General features: G+C 39.4%; 2 protein-coding genes across 3 annotated transcripts in view; both read left to right on the forward strand.

Annotated features, from left to right (window-relative positions):
• Positions 1-633: 633 nt before the first annotated feature.
• Positions 634-1,895, forward strand: LOC148149615 (protein FAM200C-like). Its single transcript, XM_087988563.1, has 3 exons — positions 634-819; positions 884-1,024; positions 1,206-1,895. The coding sequence occupies exons 1-3, from the start codon at positions 634-636 to the stop codon at positions 1,893-1,895; spliced, it is 1,017 nt and encodes a 338-aa protein (XP_087844689.1).
• Positions 1,896-6,938: 5,043 nt separating this feature from the next.
• slc25a12 (solute carrier family 25 member 12) overlaps positions 6,939-13,345 on the forward strand; it is a 118,671-nt gene continuing 112,264 nt past the window's right edge. The window contains exons 1-2 of one of the 2 annotated variants that reach the window (XM_043693649.2): positions 6,939-6,972; positions 7,658-7,711. In XM_043693649.2, coding sequence (XP_043549584.1) covers positions 6,961-6,972; positions 7,658-7,711 — 66 coding nt within the window. In that variant the 5' untranslated portion in view covers positions 6,939-6,960. Of the gene's footprint in view, positions 6,973-7,015; positions 7,286-7,657; positions 7,712-13,345 lie in introns of those variants that run through there. The other variant, XM_043693650.2, reaches the window with a different exon arrangement.

Below are 13,345 nucleotides of genomic sequence, written 5' to 3' on the forward strand. Positions count from 1 at the left end.
CCGTGTCCTTGAAGGACATTGCTGTGTGTAGATGGATAGTCGCATAATACGAGTCTGTTATTTTCCCTGCATCCATGGAGGCGTGCGCTCTGATTAGTTGCTGCGCTATTATTGATAGTCTTCTCTATGAATGGCAAACCATTTGAACTCGTTCGCAGTTGGCACTGATTCTACTGCCGAGATCAATATCACCTCACTCGTGTCGCTTCTAGGAAGACGAAACACAGCTTTTCAACTGTTTTACCCAGGTGGCAGAATGAATGCACATTACAGCTAATTAGCCAATCAAATTTTGCCACTTGTCTGAGCATCTTATGGTGATAAGGTAATACCCATGATTCCATCAAGGTATTCGAGTGACAGTGTAAAAATGGCCTCATCGAGTAATAAAAAGTGCAGGCAGTATAGCGTGGACTATTTGCGATATGGCTTTATTCAATTTCCATCTAATAAGCAGTTACCACCGTGCTTGCTCTGTGAACAAAGTTTTTCCAACAAGGCCATGAAGCCTTCTCGTCTTATTAAACAGTTGGAAAAGAAAGACAGTGACAAAAAGGACAAAGAGGTGCATTTTTTCAAACATTAAAGAATAAATTCAATCAGCAACCAATGATTTCCACTGCTTTTTCAAAGATGGGAGCCACAAATGTAGATGGGCTTGTGGCATCATACAACATAGCGAAGCTAATCGCAAAATGTGGTAAACCTCATTCCGTGGGTGAATTGTTGGTGCTTCCAGTTATTGCTGAAGTATTATCAACCATGCTACATCAGGAACCATCAATGACTATCAAGCGTATTCCTCTTAGCAATGATTCCGTGAGAAGGCACATCAATGAAATGGCCTCAAATGTTGAGGATAAATTATGTTCCCTTTTGATAGCGAAATAAATCACCTTACAAATTAATGAAAGTACTATATGTGGAAATCAAGCTTTACTTTTGGGGTACGTATGTTTCATCGACAAAAATGAAATACGAGAAGAACTACTTTTTGCTCTGGATCTACCGACAGATACCAAAGGTAAGACCATCTTTGACTGCGTCAAGGATTATTTTGATAAAAAGTCTGTTCCCCTCAAAAACATTTATGCTTGTGCTATGGATGGCGCATATGCTATAACTGGCCAACATCGGGGATTTGTCGCATTATTAAAGAGAGAAGTGCCCATGTTTTCACAGTACACTGCATAATCCATCGGCAGCATCTGGCTGCAAAGAAGCTTAGTGAAGCCTTCTCTCTACAAGTGGCAATAGATGTGGTAAATTATATAAAGAGACATGCTCTGAATGAACCACTTCTCCGCCAACTCTGTAAAGATAATGAAGATGAATTTCTGCAATTGCTGCTACACACAGAAGTGAGATGGCTCTCGAAAGGAATATGCCTCAATCGTTTCCATGAACCGTTCAATTCTATCATTGAATTCCTACACAGAAGTAATGAAAACCTTTGTATGAAAGCCGAAGCTGTAAAACACAACTGTGCATATCTTGCGGATATATTCGATAAGTGCAATTCACTGATCATGCAGATACAAGGAGATAATGTGAATTTCATAAAAGCAAGGAATGCTGTTACATCTTTTATTGTGAAACTTGATCTCTTTCATTGGAATATCAGTCGTCGTGAGTTTTACCAGTTCCCGAGTTTAAACAAAATCGCGGAGGATGTTACTGATAATCAATTACTTATCTACTCAGGTTACATTTGTGCACTGCAGGATGATATGAAAATACAAGTTGCTGAGATGGAGATGCCTACATGGCTGACTGACCCCTTTATCTCATGCGCAGAAGAAATGGACATTCGCCTTCAGGAAGAAATGACAGAGCTCCAAAATGACACTGCAATGAAAATTCGGTTTTCGCAAATGGGTGAGCCCCTTTTTTAGATTCAAGATGCCACCGGATGTCATTTCCTGCTATTAAGCGAAGTGGCAAAGCGGTTTGCACGACCATTTCTTACCTCTTATTTGATTGAGAAAGGATTCAGTGCCGTCGCCAGAATACAAGATAAGATCTGCAATCGCATGGATGTTGTTCAGCGTGGTGACCTGAGATTGCTTTTGACAAAAATTGAACCAGATGTATATGATTTAGCAAGACAACATGAACCACAAGGATCGCATTGACTATTTTGCTATCGTAGACTAAATTTTATACAGAGTGAGCCAAAAGTAGGTGGACAGTAAGAACAGTAATAAATGATAACATTTATTTTTTGTTGTATATAAAACATATTTAACAAAAGTTTTCCATTTTCAGCACTGCAGTGTATAGCAGTTATAAGTGCAAAAACAGACTTTGGTGATTCGGGGGCATTGCATGATTTCAAGATAAGGGGGCGTTGAATACGGAAAGGTTGAGAAACACTGCTCTACACGATTAAATATTTGGTAACATAATTGAAATCACCATAATATATAGTAATTTAAAGGATGATCAACTGGAATGAAAATAGTGAGAAATCATTTTAGCTTGGAACACATTTGTAGTGAATGTGGGTTCCCAATATGAATTACTGTTAGGTAATTGTTTCTGGTAACTACTTGTAATTTTCACTGGAATCCTATGTCCAGTCTGTTTTCAAGATCCATTATTAATAACAGAAAATATATGGTACATTATGTGCCCAGTATTTTGCAGTATGTCAAAACCATATTTGTTGCATTTTTCAAATATAGGAAATTTTATTTAAGACCAAAAGGCATGTTAACAGGTGATTTACTGTATCTTTTGCTCATTCTTTTATACTGCTTTCAATTGTCATTAAATGTAAATCTTGTCTGTTTTTAATGTAACCAATTTATTGTAATCTCTATTCGATTTCAAAACTGTCTAATGTAAATGTTGCAAACGTTTCGTCCCCTGTCCAGGTGACATCCTCAGTGCTTGGGAGCCTCCTGTGAAGTGCTTCTGTGGTGTTTCCTCCGGCATATATAGTGGCCTGCCCCTGCCGCTTCCGGTTGTGAGTTTCAGCTGTCCGCTGTAGTGGCCGGTATATTGGGTCCAGGTCGATGTGTTTGTTGATGGAGTTTGTGGATGAGTGCCAAGCTTCTAGGAATTCCCTGGTTGTTCTTTGTTTGGCTTGTCCTATAAAGGTCGTGTTGTCCCAGTCAAATTCATGTTGCTAGTCATCTGCGTGTGTGGCTACTAGGGATAGCTGGTCGTGTCGTTTCGTGGCTAGTTGATGTTCGTGGATGCGGATCGTTAGCTGTCTTCCTGTTTGTCCTATATAGTGTTTTGTGCAGTCCTTGCATGGGATTTTGTACACTACGTTAGTTTTGCTCATGCTGGGTATCGGGTCCTTCGTTTTGGTGAGTTGTTGTCTGAGAGTGGCTGTTGGTTTGTGTGCTGTTATAAGTCCTAGTGGTCGCAGTAGTCTGGCTGTCATTTCAGAGATGTTCTTGATGTATGATAGTGTGGCTAGTCCTTTGGGTTGCGGCATGTCCTCGTTCTGTTGTCTCTCCCTTAGGCATCTGTTGATGAAATTGCGAGGATATCCGTTTTTTGCGAATACCTTGTATAGGTGTTCCTCTTCCTCTTTTTGCAATTCTGGTGTGCTGCAGTGTGTTGTGGCCCTTTTGAACAGTGTCTTGATGCAACTTCGTTTGTGTGTATTGGGGTGGTTGCTTTCATAGTTCAGGACTTGATCTGTGTGTGTGGCTTTCCTGTGTACCTTAGTGGTGAATTCTCCATTTGGTGTTCTCTGTACCATCACGTCTAGGAATGGGAGTTGGTTGTCCTTTTCTTCCTCTCTCGTGAATCGGATTCCTGTGAGTGTGGAGTTGATGATCCGATGTGTATTCTCTATTTCTGTGTTTTTAATGATTACAAAGGTGTCATCAATGTATCTGACCCAGAGTTTGGGTTGAATTTGTGGTAAGACTGTTTGTTCTAACCTTTGCATTACTGCTTCTGCTATGAGTCCCGAGATCGGTGAGCCCATGGGTGTTCCGTTGATTTGTTCGTATATCTGGTTGTTGAATGTGAAGTGTGTTGTGAGGCACAAGTCCAGTAGTTTAAGTATGCCGTCTTTGTTGATGGGTTCAACGTCCTGTTGTCTGTTATGTCTGTTCAGCAGGTTGGCTATTGTTTCTCTGGCTAGGGCTTTGTCAATAGACGTGAACAGTGCCGTTACGTCGAATGAGACCATGGTTTCTTCCTTGTCTATGTGTATATTTCTGATGATGTCCAAGAATTCCTGTGTTGATTGTATAGAGTGTCTGGATTCGCTGATCAAGTGTTTCAGTTTCTGCTGTAGTTCTTTCGCCAGTTTGTGTGTTGGTGTCCCTGGTAGTGATACTATGGGTCTGAGTGGGATGTCTGGTTTGTGCATTTTAGGTAGTCCATAGAATCTGGGGGTGTTGTTGCTTTCAGGTTTCATTCTTTGTAGGTCCGACCTGGTTATCTGTTTTTTTGTAGGTTCCTCAGTGTGTTGTTTATCCTATTGGTGAGCTGTGGGGTGGGGTCAAACTTCCTCTTTTGGTAGGTGTTGGTATCTGCAAGTAGTTGTTGTGCTTTTTGGATGTACTCTGCTTTGTCCAGGATGACCGTCATTCTGCCTTTGTCTGCTGGTAGTATGATTATGTTCTTATCGTTTCTTAGTGATTTTAGTGCTTCCCTCTCCTTGGTGTTGAGATTATGTGTTTGTCTTTTCCTTGTTATCAACAACTACTTGCAGATTCACTTATATATTTTCAATACTGATTTTAACTATTATCAGCATTGTTAGTTTTGGTGAGAAACTGTATCCATTATACGAAAAAGGAAAATGTGTTTAAACTTCTTCCAATCACCAAGAAGCATCCAGTTCTTGCTCTAGCAATCTTTGTTGTTACCTTAAATTCTACAGTCAGAGATCAGTTAGCTCAGTTGGCTAGACAGCTGAAAGGTTCCAACAGTATTCCAATTTCTGCACCAGCCGAGGTTAACGTAGAAGTTCTGCTTTCTCAATATCACCCCTCACCTGAGATATAGTAATCCTCAAGTTAAACCCACTTCCAGTCATCTTTCTCTAATGAGACTGTGGAACTATAATGATTTAAATTTTAGAGTACATTTCATTTTTATTGATCATTTCATAGAAATGTATCTGGCAAGTACCAAGATGAAGAAGGAACACCTGGGAATATGAGTGTTTGTTCTCAGGATGGAATGGAGAATGCTGAGGCAAGAAGGAAAATGAAAATCCTACATGTTCTAATGTAACAACGTGAGAAGCGTTTGTTTAGAATGTGGAAATTGCACAGCAAACCCATGAAACGTATTGTGTTCGCCATCAATAAACCAATATCCTATTTTTTAAGTTCAGCAAAAAAACTCAGATGAAAATTGAGATTTAATGCATGTTAGAAAATCACTTGACAGAACCTAGTCAAGCAGTTGGAGTTTGTCGGTTGTATTAGTTCCGAAAAGATAAACATGCATAATTTAAACAGGCTATAGTCCTGCTCTCTCTCTCTCTCTCTCATTAAAGAGAGATGACTGGTGGTGGTTTAACCTGAGGGTTACAATGCCTCAGGCAAGGGGAGAGGTTGACAAAGAGAATTTTGCATGATAACCTCAGCCAGTGTGGGAATTGATCCCATACTTGGAAGGGTGAGCTGTGAGGAGGATGCAGAGATGTTGCAGTTGATTTGTACAGGCCGACTGAGTGAGCAAATGCACGGGAGGTGCAGTATAACGTGGATAAGTGCTAGGTTATTCAAATAGGAAGGCAGATCATTATTTGAATCGCTGTAAATTTAGAATGGAATGTTTGATGAGACCTGGGTGGCGTCATGCACCAGTTGTTGAAAGTAAGCACAGAAATGCAGCAGATAACAATGAAGGCAAAATGTGTGTTGGCCTTCATACCATGAGGTTCTGTGTACAGGAACAAGGATGTTACACAGTTACACAGGGCATTGGTGAGGCCACACGTGGAATACTACATGTAGTTTTGGTCTCCTTACCTGTGGAAGGATATTCTTACTACGGAAACAGGGCAGCAAAGATTTACCAAAGTTAAATCATGAGGGGCATAGATAAAGATCTCTTCCCTCGGGTCAGGGAGTTCAAAATTAAAGGGCATAGTTTTAAGGTGAGAGGAGAAAGACTTAAAAGGGACCTGAAGGGCATTTTTTTCACACACAGGATGGTTCATAAGTGGAATGAACTGCCAAAGAAGTGGTGGATGGAGGTATATTTACAACATTTAAAAAACATTTGGACAGGTACATAAAAAGTAAAAGTTTAGAGGGAAATGGGCCAAACAACAGGAAAACAGGGCTAGTTTGTAAAACTTGGTCAGCATTGATGAGTTGGACCAGTGTCTTGTTTCTGTGACTATATGTATAAGGGAAAATTGAGTCTTTTAGGATTGTATTCACTTAGAAGCATAAGGGGGAATCTGATAGAAACTATAAAATTCTAACAGGACTAGGTAGTTTAGACGCATGAAGGATATTCTCAGCAGTGGGGGGAGTCCACGACCAGTGGTCATGGGTTAAGGATAAAGCACAAACCTTTTAGGACGAAGATAGGAGAACTTTTTTTCACCCAGAGGATGATGAACTTGTGGAATTCACTACCAAAGAAAGTGCTTGAGACCAAAATATGCGTCTTCAAGGAAGTAGCGCTCCTTGTCTCATAACCAGAGAGGGATCGGGGAATGTGAGGGAAGGGCGTGATTAGGGTATTGAGCGTGATATCAGTCATGAATGGCAAAGCAGGCTCGAAGGGCCAAAAACCTCCTCCTGCTCCTGACAAGATTTCTCTGTAAACCTGATCAGTCAACTCGATCCACATATATTACAGAAATGTAAATATGTGATTCATATCCAATGCCCTACTTTCTCCTCCCCCGTCCCCCACCAGGAGCCGCTAGCGCCGTTACCCGGGTGACTCTCTGACCTCTGACCCCTGACGTTTGCGCGCCTGCATTCCGGCGTCTCGTGACATCACAGTTGCAGCATGGCGGTCAAGGTGACACAAGCGAGATTCCCTGTCTCATTGTAGCTTTTACAGAGATTCACATTGAGTGTTGTACTGTAGATTCTGTCAACTGGTGAAGGGTTTGACTAGTAGATCTGTATTGTGTATATATTTCAACTGAACGGTCGTTGTGTTTGTTTTTTTTTGCAGTCTGTTGATATTTGCAGGCCTAGCGCTTGGCCTTGAGTTACCTTTAAACAATTTTAAAAAACGAAGTGTGTATTTATATTGAACAACTTTACGTATTATTATCCGAATATGAGTGTTTTGAATATATGTATACTGCAGGCAGCTCACTGTCACGGTAAAGATTTATAATGTTTTGCGGATCGAAAGAGCTAAATGTGTTGTTTCGTATAACTGAAATAATGAAACTTAGTTTCTAAATGTAAAGTCTAGGCAGTTCGGACGTGTGTGAGCTTCTGCTAAAAAGGAAGGGTTAAGAAATCCTTATCTGGGAGGACCTTCTTCAGTGTCAAGCTTGCATAACTAGTTACAACCAGGAACAAGAGATAACTAGTATTATGTACCCATATCTGTCAATTGAGCAAATTACAATTTAAATACTGTTCAAAATTGTGAAATGAATTACATTATTTAATGTACTTCTTTAGATATCTTTTTCCAATATAATTCATTTGTGTAACAAACAGAACAAGTGTTTTTGTTATTTCAGGTGCAGTCTACTAAAAGGGCAGACCCCAGTGAATTAAAAGCAGTATTCTTGAAGGTAATGGAAAGTTTATGTAATTTGGGTAAACTCTAATTTTTATTTGTATTTTAGCTGTTACTATAGATTAAATAGACTTTTGGACTCAATGTGAGAAGGAGATCTTAACACTTAAAATTTTATATTAAAAATTATAAATGAAGTTTTAGGGCTTATTGGTTCAATTAACATTTAAGGATGTACTAGGTGTATCAGTTGTGAATGATGAATTAATGCAGTATTGTGATTTTGGGAGGCAGGTGTACTAAGTAAAATAACATTTGTTTGTGATTAGTTTCTTGTGTTTGTAGTGCTGAATGCAGTGTTTTATTAATAGTGGAAATCTGAATATGAGATACCCTTGACCTGCCTTTGTTCAACCGTTTAGAGGTTTAGCCACTAATAAAGAGATGATTATTTTCTGCAGTCTTTAACGTAAAAGCAAAGTACTGTCAATTTTGTAAATATTATGTAAAAATAGGTGGAAATGCTCTGCAGTTCTGGTACTATCTATGGAGAGAGAAATATAACTTCTTGGCTATGTGCATACATAGGGTGAATGAGATGCAACCGCATGTGGAAATTATTGAAAACATTGCATATAAAATTTCTCCTTGACTCTGCCATGCTCTGTAGTTGTAATTCTTATCCCCAAAAACTGAAAATTCAGTTAAAATACAGCCTTTGTTTTTCTGTGCTGGTCTCGGCAAGTACACATTTTGTCATGACTGCCAAAAATCACTTTAAAAGTCACTGATTCGCTGCGATGCAATGAGGATGAGCGAATACCTTTAAGTAGACTTGGAAGTATTAGCGCCATATGTATTGTAACAGGTTAAACAAAGATCCATTAGAAGTGTTTAAGATGTCAAATTAAGGTATGGAATATTATGAAATTTGGACGAATCTGAGTAATGATATCTGTGTGCAGATGAGACATGCACATAACAAATATTAGAGGATACTCGAATGGAATAGGGAAATAGTAGTAGGAGAGGGTGTTATATTATTCTGTTTTTTTGTCTGTGAAGTTTCTTGCGTATTTAGTTTAAACCACTACAAATCATCTAATAGGGTACTAAGTGCTGCCTGTTATATTCCTTTGATGCTAGATATCAGCCTTTTGGATGGTCTCTGCAGTTTTCTCTTGCTTGAATGTTTGTTTTGATTTGGTGACCAAGCCTGAATCCAGCATTGGTGTTTTCAGTCATTCATCCTTATATTCGTGAAAAGAACTCCCTTGTGGTTTCTTTCGTCCTGGATGACCTATTTGTGATAATTTTAAAAATGCGAGCTGATTTACTGTTACATTAAAAACCTTCAATAAAATATATTTTTGCTTTATTTCCTATATTTTCAGTATTTACTCTGAGCATTTAGCAGTAGTCTTGGGCTGAAAGAAAATCATTTGTTCAACCAAGGAATTCTTAAGAAAGCAAAGCAATTGCGTGCAGTGACTTAGCACAGGGATCAGTGCTGGATCCCATATTGTTTATGTAAGTTTGTGATGATACAAAGTTTTGTCAAGTGGTTGACTGAAGAGGTGGTGTTTGGTAACAGAAAGATGTGAACATATTGGTCAGGTGGGCAGATCAGTGGGTGGAATTTAACCCTAATATCAAGAAGGAACAAGACAAGGGAATACTTAATGACTTGGCAGGACATGAGAAGTTCAGAGGGACCTCTGCGTGTTTGCCTACGCATTCATGAAGGTTGATAGAGTAATTAAGGCATACGGGATACATGCCTTTATCAGTCATGGCGTAGATTATAACAGCATCATATTGGAACAATATATTGGAGCCTTACAGAATTTTGGTTAGGCCACAGCTGGACTACTGTATGCAGTTTTGGTAACCACATTGTAGGAAGGATATGATTGCACTGGAAGGGTGCAAAGGAGATTTACCGGGAAGTTCCCTGGAATGGAGCATTTCAGCTCTGAAGAGAGGCTACATAAGTTCAGGTTTTCTTTTAAAGTTTGAGGGAGGAACCTGACAGAGGTGCCTAAGATTAGAAGGGACGTAGACAGGATGGATGGACAGTAGCTGTTCCCTGAGTGGAAGGATAAATCCCAAGGGCATAATTTGAGGAAAGACTTGTTAACCTAGGGTGTGGTGGGATCTGGAATGCACTGCCTGGGTGGATGATTGAAGCAGGAAACCTTGGAACCTTTTGTTTTTAAGCACTTGGTTGCCATTTAAAGTGTCATAACATTCAAGGTCTCATGTAGTAAAGTGGGACTAGTGTTGGTAATGGTATATTTTTGGTGATACAGAATTGATGAGCTGATGGGCTTCTGTGTTGGCTGATTCTGTGCTTGCATTTATGTGGCACCTTGCATTTATACTGCCACAAAGCATTTTAAAGTTGAATTAATTTTGAAATGTAACTAATGCAATAAGTATTGTCAATTATTATAAATGAAAGGTTAAATAGTAGTTTTCAGTTTCTGGAGAATAATCAGTAGCATTTCCTGTCAAATTGTAATATCTTGGGGCATGCACTGACAGTGAGAGGGGCAAAGTGCAAAGGAGATGTGAGAGGCAAGTTGTTTTTACACAGCGTGGTAGTGCGTTCCAGACTCCTATCAGGGCTGGTGGTGGAGGCAGATACAATAAGGGTGTTTAAGAGACTTTTAGATAAACTCATGAATATGCAAGGAATGGAAGGGTATGGACCAAGGGCAGGCAGAAGAGATTAGTTTAATTTGGTGCCATGTTTGACACAACATCGTGGGCTGAAGTAACCATTTCTCTGCTGTACAGTTGTGTTCAATGTACTGTCTCAAAATAGTCTGTTTGAAGAATATGACAGAGCAACATTTGAGAAAATCTTCTGGAACTTGAATGGATGTCCACATTCCTTCATACTGGAAAGTATGTCATGACATTTGATTCAAATTTTAACTGTTGTGGCTCTAGGCAGGAGTTATGAATGGAACTGCATTAAGTTATTAATGTGAAGTATTATCTACATCCTAATAATGTTGTGACTCCAGCATGCTCCCATGCTTTGCACTAGGGAGTGTAAGACTAAACCGGTTCCTAATTAATAGGGCATATATGCCTGGCCTATATTTGGCAACGTGAAGAAGTAGTTTATGTCAGTTCAGCATATAGTTTAAAAATTGCCTCTTGATATTTGCTGTAACGGTGTAGGCTGTCATTTGAGTCTTTATTTTGCCTGGTACAGGTTGTCTTTTAAGTCTGTTTTCACAAGCAACCTGGTAGCTTAGCCAGTTAAGTGCTATATTGGTATGTCTGTAATGCCACCTAACCTCCTGTAGCTGAATAAATGTTATTGGCACTTGAGGCTGCTGTAATGAATGCCATATAAAAGTTAAATGGTTGATTTTGGAAGAAACACATTTGATAGAAGTGCTGCCAAAGTTTTTGGGAATTAAAATTGTACTTAGCTGGCATGGTGTCACAGTATTGGCATCTGTAGTTAGGACTTTCTGAACCTTGCTTTTAAAGAGTTTTGTAGGTTAGTGGGGAGGAAAGAGGTCTGTAGAAGTTGATAGTTTGGCAAGTTTTTCAAATACATTTTTATGGAATTAGTATGCAGTAAGATTTATTCTCATTGATTAAAAGCTGTATAATGGTAAGTCAAGATGATGTGAACAAATTAGTCAGAGGTATCCAGCGCAGAAAAAGGCCCTTCAGTCCAACGAGCCCAAAAGAGCCACCTGACTATTTTAATTCCATTTTTGGCACATAGGTTTGTATGGCTTGGCATGCAAGTGGATTCTGTATACCTGTTTATCACTTATGCTGACTTAATTTACATTTAAAAGGTTATAAATACACATTAAAGTTAGGATGTGATAAACTTGGCACTTACGTAATGCAAGCACTTTAAATCTATCGCATTAACTTAAGAATGCCGGTAGTTAGTTCCAAAGTAACAATTTATTAATAATTTGGCTTGTCTTGCCTCTTTAAAAGAGTTATTGAATTAGTCCAGATCTTGAGCTATTTTTCCATAATCTTGCAAATTCAATATCACTTTTTAGCTATGTGGTGTATACATGCTTATGTATTATTGTATTGCTTTTAATTAATCTTGATGGGCCAGAATTTGCTGCAGCAGTTATTTGAACATTTTGTTGTCGTTTCACTAGGCCTTGCATGTTTAGGATATTACATAGAGTCGGAGAGATGTACAGCATGGAAACAGACCCTTCAGTCCAACCCGTCCATGTCGAACAGATATCCCAACCCAATCTAGTCCCACCTGTTAGCACCCGGCCCATATCCCTCCAAACTCTTCCGATTCATATACCCATCCACATGCCTTTTTAAATGTTCCAATTGTACTAGCATCTACCACTTCCTCTGGCAGCTCATTCCATACACGTACCACCCTTTGCGTGAAAGAGTTGCCCCTTAGGTGTCTTTTATATCTTTCCCCTCTCATCCTAAACCTATACCGTCTAGTTCTGGACTCCCCGACTCCAGGGAAAATACTTTGCCTATTTATCCTATCCATGCCCCTCATGATTTTGTAAACTTCTATAAGGTCACCCCCCCAACCTCCGACGCTCCAGGGGAAACAGCCCCAGCCTGTTCAGCCTCTCGCTATAGCTCAAATCCTTCAACCCTGGTAACATCCTTGTAAGTTTTTTTCTGAACCCTTTCAAGTTTCGCAACATCCTTCCGATAGGAAGGAGACCAGAATTGCATGCAATGTTCCAAAAGTGGCCTAACCAATGTCTGCAACATAACATCCCAACTCCTGTATTCAATACTCGACCAATAAAGAAAAGCATACCTAATGCCGCCTTCACACTCTTTCAAGGAGCTATGAACCTGCACTCCCAAGGTCGCTTTGTTCAGCAACATTCCCTGGGACCTTACGTCTTTTAGTATGTCCAAGAGCTGAAAATGTGAATATAGAAGGTGAAAACAGTTATCTGCCAAGTGATGGGGAGGCCACACAATTTTGTATCTTCTAAGCAATCAGGTTGAAAGACTATAACCCTAAAAGTATTAGAATTGAGAAATGCAAAAAAATGCAGGTGAACTCAATGCCAAATTGGGTACTGGAGGAAGTAGACATGAAAGGAAATTGGATTAAGGGTTGATGTGGAAAATGAGACAGGAAGCAAAAATAAAACTTGATAACTTTTTAAATTAAATTAAAACTAGACTACCATCTCCCCAGTAGTAGTGGATTGGTTAAAATTCCTGAGTCTCTGGGGTCTTTTGAAAGTGAGTGTTACTTTTTTTAACTAAAGGCAACATATTGCAGATACTGGAATTCTGAAACAGACACAAAATGCTGGAGAAACTCAGGTCTGGCAGCATCTGTGGAGAGAGGAAAAACCAAGCCTTTATTCTGAAAAAGAGTCATATCAGACTAAAAATGTTAACTCTGCAGATGCTACCAGACTTGTGATACTTCTATTGCAATGTTAAAATAGCATTTAAAACATAGATCAATTATTGTCTTAAATTATGCAAAATCTAAAGAACAGATCAACTGTATAAAGCAACAACTCCATGGTGGCGCAGTGGTTAGTGCTGTAATCTCACAGCGCCAGGGACCCAGGTTCGATTCCAGTCTTGGGTGATTGTCTGTGTTGAATTTGTACATTCTCCTCGTGTCTGCTCAGGTTTCCTCCCACAATCCAAAGATATACAGGTTAGG

This window comes from Chiloscyllium plagiosum, unplaced genomic scaffold (assembly GCF_037043375.1).
Source record: "Chiloscyllium plagiosum isolate Xiang-an unplaced genomic scaffold, Cpla_swu_hap1 HiC_scaffold_7, whole genome shotgun sequence".
NCBI lineage: Eukaryota > Metazoa > Chordata > Chondrichthyes > Orectolobiformes > Hemiscylliidae > Chiloscyllium > Chiloscyllium plagiosum.